This window comes from Antechinus flavipes, chromosome 4 (assembly GCF_016432865.1).
Source record: "Antechinus flavipes isolate AdamAnt ecotype Samford, QLD, Australia chromosome 4, AdamAnt_v2, whole genome shotgun sequence".
NCBI classification, from domain to species: Eukaryota; Metazoa; Chordata; class Mammalia; order Dasyuromorphia; family Dasyuridae; genus Antechinus; species Antechinus flavipes.
The window spans coordinates 163,135,831-163,160,481 of NC_067401.1; the positions used below are offsets into that span (position 1 = coordinate 163,135,831).

Genomic DNA, 24,651 nt, shown 5'->3' on the forward strand with positions numbered 1-24,651 from the left:
AGTAAAGCCGGCTCGGCCGCGGGGGCGGCGGGGGACGCCCTTAAAGGGGCCGAAGTCGCCACCGCGGCCCCGCCGCCACCGCTGCTGCTTGCTCGCGCTACTGTTCCGTAGTCTTCTCCCTCCCCATGCGCCGGGGGGAGGGGCGCGCCGCGTCCAGGACCCAGTACTGAGGAGAAACTGAGGCACGATAAGGCGGCTAGGGGCCGGGTGCTTCCCCGTGCATCCTCTGGGTGCTTGGCGTCCATCTGGCGGCCGCGCCTGGAGCCCGGAGTCCCGGCCGCCCAACCCGGGCCCGGGGCTCACGGGTGGGAAGGCGGCGATGGCCGGGCCCATGGCCCGTGGGGGCTGAAGAATGACCTGCACTGGCGTGGGACTCGGCAAACTCTGCTTCGTGTTGTCTGTGGCCTTGGGAGCCTTTTTGCTGCTGCTACTGCCCCTTCCCCGCCTTCAGGCTCCCTGGGGGGTCTGGGCCCACCTGCCGCCCCATCCGCCCCCCACCTGCGAGCAGCCGCCTAGCGTCCCGCGGCCCCAGGAGGGGGGCGTGGCCCAGCCCCTACAGGACGTGCTCCAGCAGCTCCTGGGGGCGCCTGCCGCGCACCCCCGGACGCCCGACAGGCTGGAGCCCAGGGACATCTTCATCGCGGTGAAGACCACCAAAAAGTATCACAAGTCTCGGCTGGAGCTGCTCTTCCGCACCTGGATCTCCCGGGCCCAGCAGCAGGTTAGATGGATTCCCCAATCTCTGCGGGAGGAGCAGGGGCTTAGCAGGGAAAGAGACCCTCAGGGAACCTGGCAAATAGCAGGCCTTCAAGATTGGGTTTAGGTGACTGTTCCAGGAGGCGTGGCACGGGGCCTCAGAAGTTAACTAGGGAATTACCTAGTACCAAGCCTGGCATAGAGTAGGGGCTTAGAAGGAGCCTCTTCCTGAAGAAGGGGTAACACAATCACATTGTGCAGAAGGTATCTCGGAAGATACTTTCACTCTTCACTGAGCCTGGCACATCGTAGGCACTTCATATATCCTTGACTTTAGGAATGAGAATAGAGGTTTTTTTTTTTTTGTATGTAATATATACATGGAGAGGGAAGAGTTTCTCATATATGTGTATATATGCATGCATGTGTATATTGTATGTATGTATGTGCGTGAATATACAATTATACACACGTATATATTGTATGTGTATGCGTGTGCATCTATACATATACATATGTATATACATACATATATCGTGTGTATATTTATGCAGCTATAACATTACTTCCTGAAGACTTCCAGGGACAGGGACCTCCATTTTCTAAACATTCCATTCCTCTCTCAGTCCTCCCCACCTTCCATATACCTGTCTTCTGCAAGCCAGTGTAATGGTCTCCCTCATTTATTTTGTTTTTAGCTTACTTTTCCAGAACCTGTGTCATAAACGTGTTTTTGTCAAGTGAACAAGCATTTAAAGGCTTAATGTTTGGTTGCCACCATGCTAAGGGGGCCTGCTCTCCAGATATTTTCTAATGAAGAGAGGCAACTTGCAAACAACTCTTAGGGACTTTGGAAATGATGTACAAGGGAGATTTAAAGTAATCTCTCTGGGTAAGGCACTAGTATTTGGAAAGTCCTGGAAAGATTTATTGCAGAAGGGAGGATTTGAGCTAAGTTTGAAGGAAGACAGGAGGCAGAAACAAGCTGGAAGAACTTTCCAGGCATAGGGGGACAGATAGTGAAAAATGGGAGGAAGTATGGGGAGTTGGAAACTTTCACCTTGGCTCCTTTGAAATCTACTTCATTTGACTAGTGCCTAGAACATTTTCTTAAATGCTTAATACTGTTTGGGGGGCTGCAAGAAAGGAAAGAGGTAAAAAGTAAGGCATAGCCCAGATCTTCTAGGACCTTACTGTCCAGGAAGCAGAGAAAAAAGTACATGATCAAACGTTTATTAAGCAGTTGGTACCAGGCACTGTGTAAACTTTTTGTATGGGTAAATAGGCTAGAGAGAAGGGAACTGGAGGAGTACAATACAAAATACTAAGAGAGGACTAGAGCCTGTTCATCTATGTAGATTGGAGGAAATTTTGTAGTAGATAGCACAGGTACTGGCACATAGTAGACACTATACAAATATTATTATCGTTACTAATAAGGCAGTGAATGGCATTTAGCTGAGCCTTTAATAATGAGTAGTTTGTTGGCTGGCAAAAATTGGCTTAGGAAATAGCATGAACACAGGTGTGGATAGAGGGTAGGGCATGTTCAAGGAATGACAAGTAGTTCAGATGGGTTGAATCATATGTTCTGGTTTATGAAAGAGAATAGTATGAGCAAAAACAGGGAAAGTAGGTTGTGATTGAACTGTGGAAAGTCTTGAATGATTAGGCTAAGGAATTTAGGGTGGGGTCTCAATTATTTTTGAGCAGCAGACAGGTGTGACCAGGCAAGTGGGTTGGAACAGTATTGGAAAATGGATTGATGTACGTGGTATCAAGATCAATGGTTATTCTTTTCTGGTCCTTTTTAACCTTGAGAGTTGTTCGACAAAATGAAGGAGAAAACATTTCTGTGGGTGCCAAAAGAATGTAATAACCTTGAGACTGCACCAAGGCAAAGATGAATCTGTTTCTTCCACTTAGCTTTACTCCTAACAGATGAGAGGACAGAGATCAGTAATCTGTAGATTGCACAGAGCTGGCATTATGGATTGCTTTAAAATTTCTTAGTGTGTTGTTATATTATTTTAATTTAACCTCACAGCATCCCCATGAGGTGTAGGGGTTACCCTGGTTTTACAGATGAGGACACTGAGATTCAGAAAGGTTAGTTATGTTGCTCAAATTCATATCTAGTAAATGCCAGAAGTAAGATTTAAAAGTAGATCCCTCCTGATTCTATTCTTGAAAACACTGACCAAAACATTGACAGAGCAGGCCTTAGTAGGCTACATGTGCAACTAGCAAGGGCCAGTGGCAATAGAAAGGAGCTAATTTTTAAAAACTTTTTGATCTAATTTTTTTTTCCTCCAGACTTTCATCTTTACAGATGGTGAAGACCCAGAGTTACGTCTTCGAGCAGGTATTTAAGTTTCCCATCATATCCATTTGTACTGAATACTGGTATTACATCTGCCAGGTAATGAGGATAAGGGATATTTGGTTTCCTTTTCCTACACAAGAACTTGAGACCAGAATGGGTTCAACTTACTAAAACAGTGATTGGTTTCACACAAGAGCCTGCATCTGTTTTTTATGATACCAGGCCTTTGGATAGACTTTTCAGGAATTATGAAGGTCATCACTGCCCTTTTCCTATTAAAAAAAAAAGTTACTTTTAACGAATAAATCACTTGACTACATATACACCAGAACTAAAACATAAGCAAGCATAGATTAAATTGAGCCCTAATGTTTGGCTGGCCTCCAGGATGCCATATGAGCTGGGAAGTAGAGATCGACAACAGAATTTACCAAGCAGCTGTACTCTGATCTCAGAGTTTTCTTTTCTGATTTCCACTTCAACAGTATTTTTAGTTTATGCCTATGGCTGGGAATATGCGGTGGATCAGGACTTGTGATTTCAATGATAGTAATTTTCAGTATGTAGACTTTATCTTCCATCCATTTTGCATATTGTCAACTCATTTGCACAAAAAGTTTTAGAGCATTCTGGGGGGCAAGGAATGTAAAAAATGACTGGCCAGGGTCACTTAGCTGACCAGAGGCAGGATTTGAGTTCAAGTTATCTTAATTCCAAAGTCAGCTCTCTATACTATAACAAGTTGCCTCTCTTAAGATGTCATGGCATGTTCTGAAGTAACCTTGGAATTGACTGCCATCTTGCCTCCTCTCCCATTCACTCATCTCTTATTCTATCTAGGAGATCATGTCATCAACACCAATTGTTCTGCCATGCACACACGCCAGGCACTCTGCTGCAAGATGTCTGTGGAATATGACAAGTTCATTGAGTCAGGAAGGAAGTACGTGAGTTGCCAATACAAAAATTAGGAAACTCCAGAAATCCCAGCCATCAAGTCCTAAGTCAGCTTGTTTTTACAGACCTCATCCCCCAGTTCTAGTTCCAACCCTTACACCCTCTGAAATCTTTTCAGCTGCCAGAGCTGAACAGCTGGGATCCTTGAGGCTGCCAAGGGTAATAGTTCCTATCCTGCCTAATGAGTTTCTTTCCTTCTCTTGCCTCACAGATGGTTCTGCCATGTGGATGATGACAATTATGTGAACTCCAAAGGGCTCCTACAGCTGCTCTCTGGTTTCTCCCCAAGTCAGGATGTCTATGTGGGGAGACCTAGTCTGGACCATCCTATTGAGGCAGCTGACAGAGCCCAGGGAAGTGGAACAGTGAGTGATCTGGAAACTTATTTTTATTCTTTTCTTGAAAGTGGGAGAATCAGGGTAGAAAGGGAAACAACTGAGAGAACGCAAGACTAGGAGGAGAGATTATCTGGGAAGCCATTTGCCTTTTATGCTTGAATTACCTTAGTCGAGCAAGTCACTTAAAGTGAGAGAGTTGGACTGGATGCCCTCCATGTTCCCTTTCTTCTGTGACCTGACTAGACTGAGGAGCAATTTTTGAAGATGGTAGAAATAGAGAAATATTTAGTAGTATAAAGGAAGAGGCTGGACAGGGATGTTCCAGGAAATTGAAGGCAGGATGAAAGCATCTCAGAGCAGCTAGATCTGAAAAGAAAGAGACTAGACCAAAAACCTAGAAAATGACCAATGGGAAATGACTGTCTAGAAGAGGGAAACAAAGTTGGAGCTAGAGATAGAACTTGGAGCAAAGAAGGTGTTAAGGGGAGCATTTTTCCCTAGACCAAAGACCAGGATCTCCTGAACTTTTACTTATGTCTTAATAGTTTTGCAGTCTCATAAAGTAGTTTACTATGTAACATCTGTTTTGTTCTTTGAGGTAGGTAGAGTAGGGACTCTTATCCTTATTTTACCAATGAAAAAACTGAGGTTCAGAGAAATTGCACCCAACAATGCTTTGTCAGACCAGGAACTCCAGACAAAGGGCAGGCTTTGGGAAATGAATTGGGGGGTAAGGGTGGGGTCTGATGTGCCAGGCCTTAGGAATGTAGCCTTTCACCCAACAACCCTTGATGTTGGGATCTCTCTGCTTGCCTCCCAGGCATCTACAGTCAAGTTCTGGTTTGCCACAGGAGGAGCTGGGTTCTGCATCAGCAGAGGTCTTGCCCTCAAAATGAGTCCTTGGGCCAGGTGAGTGGAAGCCTGTGGGCTTCCCAGCTCTAAGCAGTCAGATCAGGTTGAGAGGGAGGAAGGGCAGACCCAGGCATGTTCTGAGCACCTTTCTCCTTCCCTGCAGCCTGGGTAACTTCATCAGCACTGCCGAGAAGGTCAGACTCCCTGATGACTGCACCATTGGCTATATCATCGAAGGGCTGCTGCAGGTGAAATTGCTACATAGTACTCTTTTCCACTCTCACCTGGAGAACTTGCAGAGGCTGCCAGCCGACACTCTGCTCAGACAGGTACCTCACCTAGCCCCTGCTGTCCTGGCCAGCTCTCAGTTTTAAGGGGAACTCTTGAGTCTATAGCTACCCTAGAACTTGTGCGCCTTAGAAATGACTTATCTCCCTTGGGTGACTATCTCTTTGTATCTGTGTCTCTCTCTCAACTTGATCCTGGTCTTTGTTGAACTGACTCCTGAACTAGTAAATATGCTGCCGGGTGTCTTGGCTGAGGCCAGAAGAAGAAAATAAAATCCCTCCCCACTTTGGACCTCATTCCACTAATGCTCTTTAAACTTTCAAATCTGCTGTCTTTTAAAGGTCACCTAGGAACATGCATATTTCATTCTCTTGTGATTCCTTTTTGATTTGGGGAGTTGTCCAAAGATTAACTCTCTATTACCTGTTTTACATTTGAGCTAACTAAAGGTGGGGACTTGCCTGAGGTTACCTGGCTAGTAACTGTCTGAAAAAGAATTTGAACCCAGTCCTTCCTGATTCCAAACCTTAAACTCTATCCCCTACAACACTAACAAAACTGGACCTTCTCTATAGTTATATTCTTGTACAACTGAAACTGGAAGAGATAAAGATAAGTCCTTACTACATACAGTGTGCTATGCTAGTTACCTAGAATACAAAGGCAAAATAAAAAGCCATCCTTGATTTCACTGAGCTTATGCTGAAGTGGGGTTATACAATTTTTAAACAGACAAATACAAGATTTAAAGAAGGGAAGAGAACTAGCAATATGGGGCCTTGAAGAAAGGATTCTGAGGTTAACTGAGGAAGACTGCGCTCCTGATTTAGGGCAAACCTTGAACAAAGGCCCAGAGGCAGGAGGAGAGATGCCTACAGCAAGTAGGGCCTGCTTAGCTGGGAAGGAGGAAATCAGTGGGCCCTGAAGGGCTTCCAGGGGCTTGCTAAGGAGTTTGCTTTTTTCCAGAAGTCCCACAGGTTGCTGTGGTGCTTTAGAAACAGATCTCAAATTGGCTGTTGTATAGAAGAAGGGACTGTGGAGGGCAGGGTGTCCAATGAGTGATTGCCCTTGTTGTCCAGCCAACTTCAACTCAGACCCTCTCCTCAGGCCAGTGAAAGAGTTGCAGAATTGATTTCATTGTGCTCCTTCATGCTTCAAGAACAGGCGGAGTTACCTTGTGTATCGGTACTCAGGAGTGTAACAAAACATGGAGGAGGAAACGGAGGCCCAGGGGTTATGTGTGTAATTTATGTGTATAAGAACACCTCACTCATAAAGCCAGAATTTGAATCCAAGTTCTCAACCCTAAATCCAGATAAAAAGAAAACAGTCTGTGTCCTACAAAAGCTTAAATCTTTTACTCGGGGAGGCCACATAGCTATATATGTGTATGTCTAAGGTAATTTTGAGGAAAGAAGACTAGCAGCTAGGGGGAACCAAGAGAAGCCTTGTGTACAAAGGAGATGCTTCGGCCAAGTCAATTCTGAGGAGACTTGGAGAGACATCCAGTTAAAGGGTGCAGAACTAGGTGATGGGTTGTGCTGTAGAGGGAACCTCAAGAAGGCTGGATGTGTACAGCATAATACTGGAAAGAAGGCAGAGTGGACAACATGGTAAATCATTCAATTAAGTACCTACTATGTGCCAGGTTTGGATGAGGCCCTGGGGACACAAGTACAAAGAATAAAGCAGTCCTTATTTATAAGAGGTTTGTGTTCTCAAGGTCTTACATGCCAAATAGAGGGATTTCCGTTTGATCCTAAGGAGCTACTGGAGTTTGAGTGGGAGACTGACATTTTTAGACCTGTATTTGAGGAAAATTACTTTGGCAATTTGAAGTGAATTTGGAATTTGGGCCAGGATTTTCAGGTAGGAGGTTGTCCAAGTGGTCCAGAAGGTGATGAGAGCCTGAATGAGTGCAAAGTGAGAGACAACAAGCTTTAGTGAGGGGCAGAGTGATGGGGAGGGTGATTGCAAAATGGAGAACCAGGTGCTTGGAAGCCAGGAGAGGGATAGCCTAGGGCATGAGGTGGGGCTAAGGGATGTAGGGCAGATAATAAGTCCTGTTTGGGACATGTGATGTTAAAAATGCTTATTGGGCATCCAATTCAAAATGTCCAATTGCCAGTTAAGGAAGTGAGATGAGCATTCAGGAAAGACGTTATCTATTTGGGAGTCATCTGTGTAGAGGTGGTAATTATAGGCATGGGAGCTATGAGATCACCAAATGAGAAAGTGTAAAGAGAGATTAGAGTGTCCAGGGCAGAACCTGGGGGTGCACTCATGGTTGGGGTGAGATGTGGAAGATGACTGAAGAAAGTAGCCTGCAGAGGAGGGGTCAGACAAGAGGATAAGAGTGATACTGGGGAACAGAGCTTTCACCCCTGCCCCAGACCCAGAGGAGGGAAGAAGTGGGGCAGATCCTGTAGGGAGACAAGGACTGAGAACAATTATCAGATGGGACAGATTTGAGTGAGCCTGGATGCCAGATTGCAGGAATCCTGGAGGTGGGTTTGGAAGGGCTTGGGAGATGCGGTCACATTTGTAGGCATCAGAGAGTGAGCCAAGAGTAAATGTTTGTTGAAGAGAGAAGAGAAGGCTTCAGGGGTTGCCATGGCAGCCATGAGTGGACTTTGGAGCCAGAGAACACTTAGGGAATTCCCTTCTTGCCCCTGGGCCTCAGTTTCTTCATTTATAAAATGAGTTGGATTAGGTGAGTTCTGGGGTTCCTCCTACCTGTCACATCTGCAATTCTATATGTAAAAGGGATAATACTTGTTCTCTTTAGCCCCAAAGAACCAGAAAAAATGGGAGGACATTGCAAAGTAAATTAAGGCTCACTGTCAGGAAATACTTTCAACCATTAGAACTCTCTGCAATTGGAGCAGATATCCTCAAAAAAGGATGGTTTTCATTTCATTCTGGGAGGTCTTCAATTTTGAGAGGACTACAAATTTGGAATATTGTAGTGCACATACTTTGTTCTGAATGGCTGCTGAGATCCCTTCCAGCTTTTAAATTCTGTGATACACTACTGTGTTTGTTATCTGAAGATATCTGAATTAGCTCACTACCACAGCCACAAACAGAATGATGAAATTTTGGGTTATGATACCTTCCAAAGACTGTCTGCCCTGTCCCAAGGGGGATAGCACCGATAGAATTATGTATTAAATAAATTATACATATTGATATATAGTCCGAGTATTCAGTGACCTTAGTTACAAAGATAGCATTGGCAAAAACTACATTGAAAATATGGTTTATTTAAATCTCTAAAGTCTACATCACAAGTATTTTGTTCAAAAGAAAAGAGGGCACTAGACATGGTGGTGAGTGTAGTAAAGTGCCACCAAAAAAAAGCATCAGGTCTTAACAGACAGGAACAACTGATTATAGATGTCCAAGTTCTTAACATTAACTGCATGTATACAGTTGGATCATTAATTGGACAAATAAAACATCACCATAGATACTGGATTAAGAAATAGGATAAAGACATTTTCTCCCTGATGATTAAAGCTATCCCAATCCAACCTGTTTAAAAGGATTATTTAAATTCTGAAAAACAGGAAATGGACCAAAGTAAATATATTAAATCTGTCACCATGTTAAGAAGTTAAGCTTTTGTCAAACAATGCACATAATATGAGCATTCTAAAAAAACCTGGAAAATACTTGAATACTTGGGGAAATGGCACCTGACAGTTGATCATATACTTCCCAACCAATTTGCCAGCTTTTTTGTCTCTGATATCTTTGCAAAAATAATCTATATATGCTTGTCTGATGTCCTTGATGAAAACATGAGAAGTTAACAGACAGACTTCCAAAGAAGCTGACCACATCATTAGCATGATACAGTTGACTGAGAAATGTAGAAAATTTGAGATTATGTTTATTTACTTTTTGATATTTTAAAATTGTGAAAAAGAGAATTGTATGTAAAATCAGGAATGTTTCAGCTTATTTTTTTTTAATATTAAATTTAACTTGGTAGTATTAATTGCTCTTCTGTGTATTTTTAAAATGTTCCATTGACACTTTTCTTTCTTTTCTTCTTTTTAAAATCACTGTTATTTGCCATTATGGTGTCTCCCTCCCCCTCCCCTCCCCCCCCCAGTTGTTCATTTATGGCCTTTTCCAGTTTTTTTTTTTTTTTTTTCTGATTTTGGATTATGTAAATTCTCTATAATTCTGATAATCTGAGCATTTTTTATTTTTTGCACATATATTCACCCATTTCATTTGTTGATTTTCCTGGCATGTAACTAGGCAATATAGTTTCTAATAGTTTCTTTTGTTTCTTCTTCAGTTGCTGTGAGGTCTTCCATTTCATTTTTATATTGGCAATTTGATTTTTCTCTTTTGTCTATTGTATTTCATTAGTTTGAAATTAGTTTTATTTGTTCAATAGAGTTCTTTCAGTTTTATTCATCTCTGATTTCTATCTCATGTTTAGGGGGTGAAAGATGTAATTTGTTGTTTTAGTTGTGGGCCTATTCCTTAATCTGTTCTTTTCTCTTTTTTTGAGAGAAAGTGTTTAAAGGCATAAATTTCTTCCCTCTCCACCCCCCTTGTTGCTTTAAGTGACATACCAATAAATTATTTCTATGTTGCTTTCTTTGATGGAATTAACTGTTTCTGTGATTTGTTTTTGACCTACCAATGCTTTATGATTAAATTATTCAGTGGCACCTAGAGTAATGGAATGGAACAGGAATCAGGAAGACCTGAATTTTTATTTAGCCTTAGATACTTGCTAGCTTTCTAATCCTCTCTTCCTTTACACTTCATCTCTAACATGGGGGTGATAATAGCATTCCCGGAGTGGTGGTGATGGTTTTTTAAAAATAAATTCTTTAAAAAAGAAAACTTTTTTTTTTCATATCATCACCATAGTTATCCCATATGTCCCTTCCTTTGCCCATCCTTTGCCCATTTCCTTTACCAACAATAGTACTTTTTTAGAGAGGAAAAAAGTTAACACAACTGACTGATACATTGAAAAATTCTGAAGACATGTTCAATGTGTATACCAACAATACCACCAATAGACCTTCCACCTCCACAAAATGGTAGGTTGGAGGTTATCTTCTCATATTCCTTCATTTGAGTCCTATTTGGTCTTTATCATTTTGTGGTGCTTACTTTTTATTTATTTATTTTTGGTATATTTTTCTTTCATCTACATTGTTATAGTAATTAACTAGAATATTGTTTTCCTGGTTCTGTTTATTTTACTCTTCATCAGTTCTTATAGATCTTTCCATGATTCTCTGTATTCATCACACTCATCCAACACTGACTGGTTGGCATTGTTTGTCATTTTTGCCAGTTTATGGAATGTAAGTGAAACTTGAGGGTTGTTTTGATTTGATTTGATTTAATCTCATTATTAAAAACTTGGAGCATTTTTTCATGATTGTGAGTACTTATTAGTTTTCTTAAGAATAGTCCTTTGAGGGGCAGCTAGGTAGTGCAGTGGATAGAGTACCAGCCCTGAAGTCAGGAGAACCTGAGTTCAAATCTGGTCTCAGACACTGAACACTAGCTATGTGACCCTGGGCAAGTCACTTTACCTCAATTACCTCAAGGGGAAAAAAAAAAAAAGACTAGTCCTTTGACCATTTTCCTATTCAGGAATGACTGTTAGTTTTATATCTACTTACTGTTTCTCCTCAGGGTTGTTGTGAGGATATATTTGTAAAGCCCTTTGTAAACTTCAAAGTACTCAATAAATGTTAGTTATTTGCTAATAGTAGTAGCAGTATTAGTAGTAGTAGCAGCAGCAGCAGTAGCAGTAATAATAGTTAGTAGTCACCTCCATTTAATCTAAATCCTTTCTTCAAATAGCCTTTTCTATAATTTTTGTTGTGTTATGATCAGTAAAGAATTTGCTTGATAATCTGCTTTTCTGTGTTTGAGATTTTTATATCTTACTAGAGGTGGTCAGTTTTTGCAAATCTGCCATGTCCCACTGAAAAATAACATAACTTCATTCCCCTTCAGTAGTTAACTTTTCTGAAATTCTGTTTGGGTCCTTAATTTCTTTCTTATCTATCTTTTCAACATTATTTGATTAAGTGAGGGGCTACTATAGTCTTATTTCCCCCTCTATTAATAATATTAGCTAGCAATTATCGAGCACTTTAAGGTATATAAAGTACCTTAATGAATTCTCATTTGGTTGTCATAACTACTTTGTAAGGTAGGTGCTATTTATTAACCCCATTTTATTGAAGAGTATACTGACCTTGAAAGAAGGCAGGATTTAAAATTGGTCTTTGTGGCTCCAGGTCATCAGACTTTTCACTATACTAGTCTAGACCCCTGTTCTTTCAAGAATGTAAAATAAGTCTTCCAGGATTCATCTCTAAGTCAGTGAAATTCTTAGCAAAATATTTTGTTTCTTATAGCTATTTTTATTGTTACTTAGAGATCATGATTGCTACCCCTGCTTCCAAAAAATTCTTTTTAAGCATAAGAAATTTTGCTCTGGCCCCTCGTTTCAAAAATTTTTGAATTTTTGTTTCACATGTAATAGAATACCTTTGGATTCTGTTTGCAAATCCATTATACTGCCTTTTATTTTATGAATGAACTAATCCCATTTGAATTTCCTGTTATGATTGGTAATTACATATTTCTCTTTGTTATATCTTGCTCTTTTTCTTCTCTTTCCCCGCAAAATATTCCCTTCTTATTACAAAAAAGCTTGTTGGAGAAAGGAAGAAATGTGGCCCAAATCAGGGATCTGTTCTGCTTTCGTTGTATTCCTCCTTCTCTCTCCCCCTAACCAGGCCTCTTCACTAGTTCTTAGACTTTTTCTTTTCTTTTTATCTTATCTTTGCAATCCTTTCTCTGAAGCTAAAGTTTCTTATACTTGTCTTTCCCCCAAGAATATAAAAACTGAACCAAATTATTACTTAGTTTGTCTTAACTTCCTCTAACTCTTTGGAATTGAAAGGAACATTTATCTTTTCTCCCTCTACTAGAATGTAAGTGCTTGTTTGCTCCTAGTTTAGTTTCTTTCCGCAGTTCAAATGTATTACTTGATTCCTATGTTTGCAATTCAAATTTTCCCCAGCTCTGGTCTTCTCAATCATTATTTAAAATTCTTCTCTTCCATTAAAGGTCTTTCTTATCTTTTGCACTTTGAGATCTCATTCTGAATTTTTTATTCCCTTTTTGTTGTAGTTGCTGCTAAGTCTTATTGTGGTCCTGACTTTAGTTCCTTGGTCCTTGAAGATTCTTGCTGACTTTGTCTTTGACTTGGCAGCTCTCGAATTTGACTGGCATTCATGGGACTATTCGTTTTAGGATAACTTTCAGAAAATCATCTAGTAGATTCTTTTTATTTTCACTTCTTCTGATTCCAGTCAATCTGGACAGCCCCCAGCTTTTTTGAAAGATATTTAGGGAGATCATGATTTTCAGGGGGTCTAGAGATTCAAAAGTTATCTCCCACCTACTTTCTAGTTGCTTAATTGTTTTCATCTTACATTTTCTCCAATTTTTGTAATCTTTTGCTCTTAAAAATTTTTTTTTGAGTTCTTTGTTCTCTTCTAATTTTCAGGGATCCTGTTACTTTGGTGAGGTTTCTATTTTTCTTAGCTATTCTTCCAGTACTTTCTTCTACAACTCTTTATTTTGCATATTCAATTTTTTTTTTTTTGCTCTCAAGCTTTTTGTAGCCCTGATGCTGTGCTAGTGGATTTTTGTTGAATTTCTTCTAGATTTGTTGACCTCATGGGCATCCCTTGACCATTACCTCATTGTGTTTAGTGTCCTCCTCTTATTCCTGTTTCTAGCCTCAGTTATTAACTTGACTTTTTTTTTTCCAGAGTCAGGCATCACCTCTTGCATAGGATAATCAGGCCCTATTTGGACTGACTTTTCTTTCCTTTTTTTTTTTTTTTTTTTTTTAAGGTGTAAATGATATCATTTATTTATTTTTTAATAACTTTTTATCGACAGAACATATGCCTGGGTAATTTTTTACAACATTATCCCTTGCACTCACTTCTGTTCCGACTTTTCCCTTCCCTCCCTCCACACCCTCCCCTAGATGGCAACAGTCTTATACATGTTAAATATGTTACAGTATATCCTAGATACAATATATGTGTGCAGAACCTAACCTCTTGTTGCACAGGAAGAATTGGATTCAGAAGGTAAAAATAACCTGGGAAGAAAAACAAAAGTGCAAACAGTTTATACTCATTTCCCAGTGTTCCTTCTCTGGGTGTAGCTGCTTCTCTACATCATTGATCAATTGGAACTGAGTTAGATCTTCTCTTTGTTGAAGATATCCACTTCCATCAGAATACATCCTCATACAGTATCATTGTTGAAGTATATAATTATCTCCTGGTTCTGCTCATTTCACTCAGCATCAGTTCATGACTTTCCAAGCCTCTCTGTATTCATCCTGCTAGTCATTTCTTACAGAACAATAATATTTCATAGCATTCATATACCACAATTTATCCAACCATTCTCCAATTGATGGGTATTCATTCGTTTTCCGGTTTCTAGCCACTACAAAAAGGGCTGCCACAAGCATTTTGGCACATAGATTTTGGACTGACTTTTCATTCCTGACACTAGATTCCACCTCTTTTGGAACATCTGTCTTCACAATCCAAAAAGATTTTAGTATCTCCTTTCAGAGTTCTTATGTTCACTCTCCCACTTTGCCCAGAGCCTCTATTTGTACATCTTAATAAAAAGTCCCCTTCTCCTTATCTTTTCATGTTGCTTAATCAGCCATTAGTTCTACTTCCTTTCATGATCCTGAAGAGGTAATAAAAGTACAAGAAGTGATAATATGGAGTAGAAATATGAAATAGATTTGAAAGAACATAATTGTAAAAAAATATTACAAAAATAGTATATTAGAGATTTGGTTCTTGACATGGAGTAACAACAATAAGTTGTCAAATAACAAATACAATCAGGCAAGGCAGAATCATTAGTGATTGAACAATTTGCTTTTTTTGCTTTTGAGGGAGACAAGACTATTAAGGTTTCAGGGGAGGAGGAAAAATAAAAGCAGGATATATATTGAGATGTTGAGAATGTCTCAATGACTGGAAAGACCGAGTTTCCATCAAGACTCAAATAATCAAGACAGTCTGAAAACTTAAGTTCCCATTATGGTTGCTCATTGGAACTAGATGGAACTGTTTTTAGCATTAGTCCTGCTAGGCCTAACTGGGATTCTGGAGAGCATGCTGGTCAGGCCTTTTGCTTAGCTCTCCTGGGACTGGTGCCTGGGTGCCAAGTTGGAACTGTGTCCTGCTGTGGCTCCCAGTGCCATTTTTAAACAAGATTTAGTTTTGACAGAACAAGATACAACTTTGAAGGCTCTCAAACTGAGTTTGTCATGCAAATTAATAATAGCATTTCTATAGGACTCAGAGTTTGCAAATTGCTTTACAATTATGTTCTCATTTTTGCTGTAACAACAACTCTTGAAAGATAGGATTTATTCTCATGTCCATTTTGCAGTTGAGAGAATTGAACCATTTTAAGGGACTTTCTCAAAGATAGCTGCTGAAGTGCCCAAGATCAAATTTGAATGTGTATCTTACTGACTTCAAACCCAGTACTATCTGCTAACTGAGAGTTGGACAGACTATAGTGATAAATGTAACACATTGACTATTGATATTAGACAAGACTTGAAACAAGAAGATAAGTGCTCACCAAAGATGTTTACCAGTGTGTTGTTCTCTAAAGAATTCTCTGCTGATGGTAACTTCTCCAAATAGTTCTATTTATAGATAACATCATACAAAAGCATCTAGCTTGGAATACTGTATAAGTCCCTTCAGCAAAATCTACATTTCTGTGAAAGAGATTGCCCCCATCTTCATAAGACAAACAGAATTGATTGAAAAACATACATTACCTAGACTGATATATGATGAGCTTCCTTGGAATTCCTTCCTTGGAATTAATCCATCTCTTTTCTTATGTGACTTGTATGGATGCTACAAGTGAATAGTACCTGAGGAAGGGACCTGGCCCATGTACGAGGAATGTATGAGGTGCTTGCTTTCCATGACCCCAGTGATTTGCTGTGTCAGAAGTCCTTTTTAAATTCATATGCTTCCCTAAATTCTATATGGCTGCAAAACAGAGTATCATGATGACAGAAGGGCTAAAATTACAAATAACTCAAAGGGAAATAGACTTATGATGGTAATAAGCAGTTTTTGCATGTTGCTAAAAATGACTTGCGATGGACAAAAGGAATCTGAGAGAAATAGGGGAGCAAAACAACAGATGGCCAGCTTTCTATTGGTAGTCCTTGAGATAGAATAAGTAGAGAAGAAGCCAGAAGGTAGAGGCTATACTCAAGGATTATGGAATTATATATGAAGTCATTAGAGTTGTCAGTTCCATCGATGGACGGTGTACCCACAAGAAAATAACAGGTCTAGCCACAGAAGTACAAAGCTTGATACTTTCAAGGATAGATAGGTTTTAGAATTGTGGGTAAGAGAGTGTGTGAAAGTCTCATAGGGAAAAGGAAGAGAATCAGTAGCTGCTCAGACCTTTCAATAGAGGGCAGCAGTGCCCTTTGTGGCTGCCTAATACCGTAGCAACCTGTAAAGGAAGAATCTTACTTTTGGTGCCAAAAAAGTAGGTATGTGATTTGCCAAGCTAATGGCTTTGGGGGAAGGGGGAGTTGCTTATTTTTTAAAGTCCTAATTTTAAACTAAATTTAGTTACTCTAATTTGCTAAATAAAAATTAGTGTCTTTATGCATCGGGATTCCATAAATATTTGCCTAAAAAAATTAGATGTTCTTGGGTCCAATCTGTAATAAAACATATTCAGCATTCTTGTGCATCTAGTACACCTTTAATTTACAGTTGAAGTGGTGAGCTAATAGCAAGAGCCAGGATTCAAATCTGAGTTTCTTGTTAGAGATGGAAGGATCATAGAAGTTATCTGGTCCATATACATACATACATACACACACACACACACATATATATATACACACACATATATATATATATATATATATGTATATATATATATATACACACACACACACATATATATATAATATATATATATATATTTAATGAAATATTTGGGACTCGAGGAGTTTTGATTAACAAATATTTGTTAAGCACTTGCTTACTGTATGCCAGATACTGTTTCAATGACTTCTCTAAAATCTCAGCTCAGAAATAGCAGAGACTAGACTTAAAACTCCTGATCCTCTTTCTAGTGTCTTTTCTTCCACATCATGGTAGCTTACATGTAGATTGAACATTTCACAATTAGAAATTTTTGACAAACTATTGATGCTGGTGGTAATCTGTGTTCTCTTTGTGAGTTGATGTAGAGAGCCGGAACTCTGGAGAAGTATAATTGAAACAAGGATGCTTATAACTCAGTATAATTGATCTTTAGAATATATATACTTAGTACTTAGTATGGTGATGTAATGGTTCTCTAATTCACACATACATAGTGTGCTGTAATAATGTAACCATATTTAAGGGCTGAGAGAACTGGAAATGAGACCTTCCATCTTTGACCATCCTCCTGGTGACTCTCCTGTACTCCTGCATGCTAAGATCAAGACTGGGTCAGACTGTGACAGACAGACTATGAAGGAGACAATAAAGACTTTAGACTCTATTCCTGTCCATCCTTGTGGTGACTATCCAGCTGAAACCACAGACCATCTGGAAGTCCTACAGAAAACTAACCTGGACATTATAAGTTGAAATATGGAAAGAATAAATTAACCATTAGTCATAAGATTCCAGTTTTAGAAAAAATATATTTATGAAACTTTACTGTGCCATTCTCACAAATTATCCTTTAAACTTAACCTTTAATGGATTCATATATCCATGTCCACAGCCAGTTACTATCAGAGTAAGTCAGGTCTCTGATGTTGCTTAATCATGTCCAATTCTTTCTAATTCCATAGACCAATTGTCTTGGCAAAGATACTGCAATTGTTTGCTGTTACTTCTTCCCATTTTATGCACATAGGGGTTAAATGACTTGGACAGAATCACATCTCTAGTAAGTTTGAGTTCAGATTTGAATTTCTTTCTGACTCTAGGCCAGTTCTTTATCTACTCTGCCACCTAGCTGTCCAGCTCTCTAGTGTTACAATTTTTGGACGGTCTCTAGTTTCCAATTCTGAAAGGCTTTATTTCCTGTGTCATTTTACTATGTGTAAAACACCCAGTGCTTAATACTAGGTTATTCTAGGTGAATTTACCCATCATCCTTGAAATCATGAATGGAACCAACTGTTCTTAGCTCAGTGATCTTTGTATTGGTTAATTGTTTTTTCTTAGTAATTCTAATTTCTAGCAGCTTCTCAGCTATCTCTTGGGACCTTTTATACAGATAACTGTCTGAAACACAAATGTATCAACTTTTGAACATCAAACCCTGCATTCTTGTAAAAACAGAAAAACATTGCCTTTAAAACCATTAATTTTTACTATGTACAGCTTAATTTGAGCTTTCTATTTTTTTTTAAATTTTTATTTAATAATTACTTTATATTGACACTCGTTTCTGTTCCGATTTTTTTTTTTCCCCTCCCTCCCTCCACCTCCTCCCCTAGATGGCAAGCAGTCCTTTATATGTTGGATATGTTGCAGTATATCCTAGATACAATATATGTTTGCAGAACCGAACAGTTCTCTTGTTGCATAGGGAGAATTGGATTCAGAAGGTGTAAATAACCCGGGAAGAAAAACAAAAATGCAGATAGTTCACATTCGTTTCCCAGTGTTCTTTCTTTGGGTGTAGCTGCTTTTGTCCGTCATTTATCAATTGAAACTCAGGTCTCTTTGTCAAAGAAATCCACTTCCATCAAAATATGTCCTCATACAATATCGTTGTCGAAGTGTATAATGATCTCCTGGTTCTGCTCATTTCACTTAGCATCAGTTCATGTAAGTCTCGCCAGTCCTCTCTGTATTCATCCTGCTGGTCATTTCTTACAGAACAATAATATTCCATAACATTCATATATAACAATTTACCCAGCCATTCTCCAATTGATGGGCATCCATTCATTTTCCAGTTTCTAGCCACTACAAACAGGGCTGCTACAAACATTTTGGCACATACAGGTCCCTTTCCCTTCTTTAGTATTTCTTTGGGATATAAGCCCAATAGAAACACTGCTGGATCAAAGGGTATGCTCAATTTGATAATTTTTTGGGCATAATTCCAGATTGCTCTCCAGAATGGTTGGATTCGTTCACAACTCCACCAACAATGCCTTAGTGTCCCAGTTTTCCCGCATCCCCTCCAACATTCATCATTATTTTTTCCTGTCATCTTAGCCAATCTGACAGGTGTGTAGTGGTATCTCAGAGTTGTCTTAATTTGCATTTCTCTGATCATTAATGATTTGGAACACTCTTTCATATGAGTGGTAATAGTTTCAATTTCATCCTCTGAAAATTGTCTGTTCATATCCTTTGACCATTTATCAATTGGAGAATGGCTTGATTTCTCATAAATTTGAGTCAGTTCTCTATATATTTTGGAAATGAGGCCTTTGTCAGAACCTTTAACTGTGAAAATGTTTTCCCAGTTTGTTGCTTCCCTTCTAATCTTGTTTGCATTAGTTTTATTTGTACAAAGGCTTTTTAATTTGATGTAATCAAAATTTTCTATTTTGTGATCAGTAATGGTCTCTAGTTCATCTTTGGTCACAAATTTCTTTCTCCTCCACAAGTCTGAGAGATAAACTATTCTATGTTCCTCTAATTTATTTATAATCTCGTTCTTTATGCCTAGGTCATAGACCCATTTTGATCTTATCTTGGTATATGGTGTTAAGTGTGGGTCCATGCCTAATTTCTGCCATACTAATTTCCAATTATCCCAGCAGTTTTTATCAAATAATGAATTCTTTTCCCAGAAGTTAGGGGCTTTGGGTTTGTCAAACACTAGATAGCTATAGTTGACTATTCTGTCTTGTGAACCTAGCCTTTTCCATTGATCCACTAATCTATTTCTTAGCCAATACCAAATGGTTTTGGTGACTGCTGCTTTATAATATAATTTTAGATCAGGTACAGCTAGGCCACCTTCATTTGATTTTTTTTTCATTAATTCCCTTGAGATTCTCGGCTTTTTATTGTTCCATATGAATTTTGTTGTTATTTTTTCTAGATCAATAAAATATTTTTTTGGAAGTCTGATTGGTATAGCACTAAATAAATAGATTAGTTTAGGGAGTATTGTCATCTTTATTATGTTCACTCGGCCGATCCAAGAGCACTTAATATTTTTCCAATTATTTAAGTCTGACTTTATTTGTGTGGAGACTTTTTTATAGTTTTGCTCATATAATTCCTGACTTTCCTTTGGTAGATAGATTCCCAAGTATTTTATGGTATCAACAGTTATTCTGAATGGAATTTCTCTTTGTATCTCTTGCTGTTGGGTTTTGTTGGTGATGTATAAAAATGCTGAGGATTTATGGGGATTTATTTTGTAGCCAGCTACTTTGCTAAAATTATGAATTATTTCCAATAGCTTTTTAGTAGAATCTCTGGGGTTCTCTAGGTATACCATCATATCATCTGCAAAGAGTGATAGTTTGGTTTCCTCATTGCCTACTCTAATTCCTTTAATATTTTTCTCGACTCTTATTGCCGAGGCTAGTGTTTCTAATACGATATTAAATAATAATGGTGATAGTGGGCAACCTTGCTTCACTCCAGATCTTACTGGGAAAGGTTCCAGTTTTTCCCCATTGCATATGATGCTTACTGATGGTTTTAAATATATGCTCCTGACTATTTTGAGGAAAAGTCCATTTATTCCTATGCTCTCAAGTGTTTTTATTAGGAATGGATGTTGGATTTTATCAAATGCTTTTTCTGCATCTATTGAGATGATCATATGGTTTTTGTTTGTTTGGTTATTGATATAGTCAATTATGCTAATAGTTTTCCTAATATTGAACCAGCTCTGCATTCCTGGTATAAATTAATTTGAGCTTTCTAGAAAAATATTTGAAATTTAACATAAATTACTTGGCATAACTTTTGCCCTACTCCCATTGACTGTGCCTAAAAATATACAGGAACAAATGTAGTAGCATACCAAAAGGTATGCTTAGTCATTTATTCTTCAATGTGGCTGTGCCCTCCATCAATACAAGATAAAAGCCTAGGAGTCAGTGTGAGAATAATTCATCTCTTCATCAGTTAAGGAAGATTGCCTTCCCAGGGCAGATCTGCAGTCCTTCCCGGCTTCATAGGACCACTTAACAAAGCCATCTCCAAGCACTAGTGAGAAATCAGAACAAAACTTTATGATTGCACAATTATTTTGTTTTAACAAGTATTTATTAAGTACCTAAAGTATATGACAGCATTTGAAGTGCTGAAGATTGTTTTAATAAGTATTTATTAAGCACCGAAAGTGCTTAATGCCATTTACTCCTTTGAGGGGCATATGCCCAGAAATGGCATCTTTCAGCAAAAGCGCAAATTTATTATTATTTTGTATACATTGTTTATTAAATCAGTTGCCATGGCAGCCAACTACCATTATTGTCATTAACATCACTATATCATCACAGGTTATCATTTCCAAGGCTATCATGAAAACATTTTCTTTTTTCCGCTTAATTTTAATTTTTTATTTTCCAGTTACATGTAAAGATAGTTTTCAATCTTCATTTTTGTAATATTTTGAGTTCCAACTTTTTTTTCCTCCCTGCTTTCACCCCCTATCCCTACCCCACTCAAGACAGTAAGCAATCTAATATAGGTTATACATGTATAAGAATCAGAACAAAAAGGGAAAACCACAAGAAAGGGGAAAAAAAACTGAAAATAACATGCTTTGATCTGCATTCAGGCTCCATAGTTCTCTAGATGTGGATAGATGTTGCTGCTATTGTGTACAGTGTTCTCTTGGTTTTGCTCATGTCATTTAGCATCAGTTTGTGTAAGTCTTTCTTGTAAGTTTTTCTGAAATCTACCTGCTTATCATTTCTTATAGAACATTACATTATGTTCATATATCATTCCCCATAAGATGGGTCTCCCCTCACTTTTCAGTTCTTTGCCATCATAAAAATAACTGCTTTAAATATTTTTGTATAGATCCTTATCCCCTTTTTATGATCTCTTTGAGATGCAGACCTAGTAGTGGTATTGTTAGATGAAGGGGTATGCAGGTTGGTTGCCCTTTAGATACGGTTCCAAATTGCTCCCCAACAGGTTGGATTTGTTCACAACTCTACCAGCCAATGCATTTGTGTTGCAGTTTCCCCACATCTTTTCTAACATTTGTCATTTTCCTTTTCTGTCATGTTAGTCAATCTGATAGATATGAGATGGTACCTCAGAATAATTTTAATTTGCATTTTTCTAAGTAATAGAGCATTTTTTCATATGACCATAGATAGTTTTAATTTCTTCATCTGAAAACTGCCTGTTCATATCCTTTGACCACTTATTAAGTGAGGAATGACTTATATTTTTACAAATCTGACAAGAGAAAAGGAATGCATAATTGTTACAAAGATCTTTAGCATAGTTATTTATACAAGGGAGAAAACTGAATCTTCTTTGTAGCCAGTTAATTAACATTTGTTAAAAGCTGTCTTTATAAGATGAAATAAGTACAAAGCAATGAGAAGCAGGAATAATTCCAGGAACCGTTTTAAATTTTTGTTTTGTAACCATAGTAAAGTGATTAGAGAAAGAGGAGAGTACTGAAGAAGAAATTCAGTACATTTATGTAATATTAGCAAATCCTAAAATGAACTTTTCAAAGCTTCCCTAAAATATGATCTGTGAAGGGAAGGGAGTCCTTTTGAGACTCTCAGCACCCACAAAGGTAATACATTTTGCAGATCTTCCTTTTCTTGTGTAGGAGTAGGGATCAAAACTAGGATGTCATTGTCACCTGCACTCTAGCCCTGAGAGTTTAAACGACTTGTCTAGAGCCTCATTAGCCACTCTGTGTGAGACTAGATCTTCATAGTTCTGAAGTCGGTTTTCCATTCATTGTACTAAACAATGTGTACAAAATAATAAAAAGCCAGACTTAAAAAAAGAAGGAAAAAAAAGCAGTTTCCACTAGGGGGCTCTAGATTCATGAATTTAGCCCACATTCCCATGCTTGAATGGAGGCTTCTTTATTAAGTTGATTTGAGCTTTTAACAAAAATGTTCATTGATGACCATGCCTGTCTTTTGAGATAGGCAAGTACACATATTATTTCCTCATTTTACTAATGAGAAAATCGAGCCTCAGATAGTGAGACGCTTAGTAAACAGTAGCACTAGGACTTAAATACAGGCCTTCTGATTCCTAGTTTTGTTTCTTTGTACTTTTATTTCTCTTTCATTCACAAATATAGCTCTGACTCTTTTACTAAGGGACCTGTTCAACACAGCGTGGCCCAATTGCTGAGAATTATCCTACAGAAAAGCAGGAACATAGCTCCTCAAACTCCTTCCTCAGTCAGGCATAGACTCTCATCATCTGCCCTCTGCCTCTCCCAGATTACTCTGAGTTACGGGGGCCCGGAGAATCGGAGGAACGTAGTAAGTGTGGGTGGTGCCTTCAGCCTGCAGCAGGACCCCACGAGGTGAGTCTGAGTGTGAGTGTGTGTGTGTGTATGTGTGTGTGCATGCATGCATGTATGTAGGTCACCAGTGAGAGTGACCTGGGAATAGCTCTCTTCAACAATGAGATGATTCAGGCCAGTCCCAATGATCTTGTGATGAAGAGAGTTATCTACATCCAGAGAGAGAACAATGGGAACTGAGTGTGGACCACAACATAGCATTTTCATTCTTTTTGTTATTGTTTGCTTGTAATTTGTCGTCTTTCTCATTTTTTTCCTTTTTGATTTGATTTTTCTTGTGCAGCAAAATAATTGTGTAAATATATATGCATATATTGGATTTAACATACATTTCTACCAAAAGAAAAAAAAGTGATCTGGGAAAGCTTAGTCCTGCAAGGCCCTTAATCACCTCCTGTTTCTTCTCTTCAGGTTTAAATCCATCCATTGCCTTCTCTATCCTGACACTACTTGGTGTCCCCTGAAGAAGCCACTGTGACCCCAATCCAGGAAGTGTTTGATTTTGGAAGCAAACCCATCCTTGGGCATGATCTGATTTTGTTTATGGGAAGTAGAGAAGATGGACTTGATGGCTTCTGCCAAGGAGAAATCCTGTGTCTTTATCAGATACCAGCAGTACGATGGAGCCTATTGAACCCTTTTTCTGCTTCTCTCATCTTCACAGGCTTCTTCGGTCGTAGCTGATTTGGAGAAGGCCTGGACCTAAGCAAAAGTTAGCTAGAGGTGCCAATCAAGGAGTGTGCTCGGCGCTCACCTGGGGCCCTGCATTGAGCTCTGGAGAGAGCCAGGGAGGGAAAAGATGGGGTCTCTATCCTGGAAGAGATCACAGCCCATATTATCGCACAGAAAAGGAAAGTCAGGTGTGGTCTATCAGGATAACAGACCTGTGCACCAGCAGCCCTTTCTTGATAGAAACAGGGCAAGGCCTCAGTTTACTGAGCTTCTAGTAGTATGATGAGCTTTTCATTCTTGATTAACCAGAGCCTTTGATCAGTCACCCTTTGAGGTAGACCTTTGAGCTGCTGGCCCTTCAGGGGCCCCTGAAGACTGGATGAGCTACAGGCCATGATTTAATTTTTCTTTTAAGGGCAGCCCAGGACCATTTAGGGTTATGCTGTCTTTGAAGTAGGTACAGATTTGGGGAGGGTCTGGTGACAACAAGGGAGCAGCCGTTCTTCTCAATAGCTACCTCCAAGTCCCCCTCTACTCAAAAGTTACTGGGGGCATGGATGAGGACCAGATAAGACACTTAGCTTTCTGGCTGCCCCACCCTTCCTGGGGCACTGAGGGAAAGCTAAGGATCCTTGATCTGCCCTGAGCCGGGGTTTAAAAATTGGGCTTTTCCCACAATCTGCTCCTTGTTTTCCAGTTGTCCTTTACCCCTTGAATCTTCTGAGAACTGGGTGGAATGGGAAGGAAAGGGTGTATGGTCATCCTCCTGTGTGCCCCCAAGCTAATTCAGCCAGTATTGAAGATCATAGATCCATAGCCAGAGAGCCCATCAACCCAACCAGTTCATGGTTTTTCAGCCAAATAAATAATATTTAAAGTTAATAA

At 39.1% G+C, this 24,651-nt stretch overlaps 1 protein-coding gene across 2 annotated transcripts; it reads left to right on the forward strand.

Moving 5' to 3' along the window:
• The first annotated feature begins 3 nt into the window (after positions 1-3).
• On the forward strand, positions 4-24,651 carry RFNG (RFNG O-fucosylpeptide 3-beta-N-acetylglucosaminyltransferase). Of its 2 annotated transcripts, XM_051995322.1 has the most exons (8): positions 14-721; positions 3,013-3,061; positions 3,863-3,965; positions 4,191-4,344; positions 5,138-5,226; positions 5,333-5,498; positions 23,009-23,094; positions 23,506-24,651. In XM_051995322.1, the coding sequence occupies exons 1-8, from the start codon at positions 353-355 to the stop codon at positions 23,570-23,572; spliced, it is 1,083 nt and encodes a 360-aa protein (XP_051851282.1). In that variant the 5' UTR covers positions 14-352; the 3' UTR covers positions 23,573-24,651. The 2 variants fall into 2 exon arrangements, with proteins under 2 accessions (XP_051851283.1, XP_051851282.1); XM_051995323.1 differs by lacking the exons at positions 23,009-23,094; positions 23,506-24,651 and adding an exon at positions 22,864-22,884 and having other exon boundaries at positions 4-721.

Bases quoted from the DNA above. Each gene is read 5' to 3' on its own strand.
- RFNG (XM_051995322.1), top strand. From the start codon at position 353: ATGACCTGCACTGGCGTGGGACTCGGCAAACTCTGCTTCGTGTTGTCT. The intron at 4,345-5,137 runs GTGAGTGATCTG...CTTGCCTCCCAG, and splicing joins GAGCCCAGGGAAGTGGAACA to GCATCTACAGTCAAGTTCTG. The intron at 23,095-23,505 runs GTGAGTCTGAGT...TCTTCTCTTCAG, and splicing joins CTGCAGCAGGACCCCACGAG to GTTTAAATCCATCCATTGCC.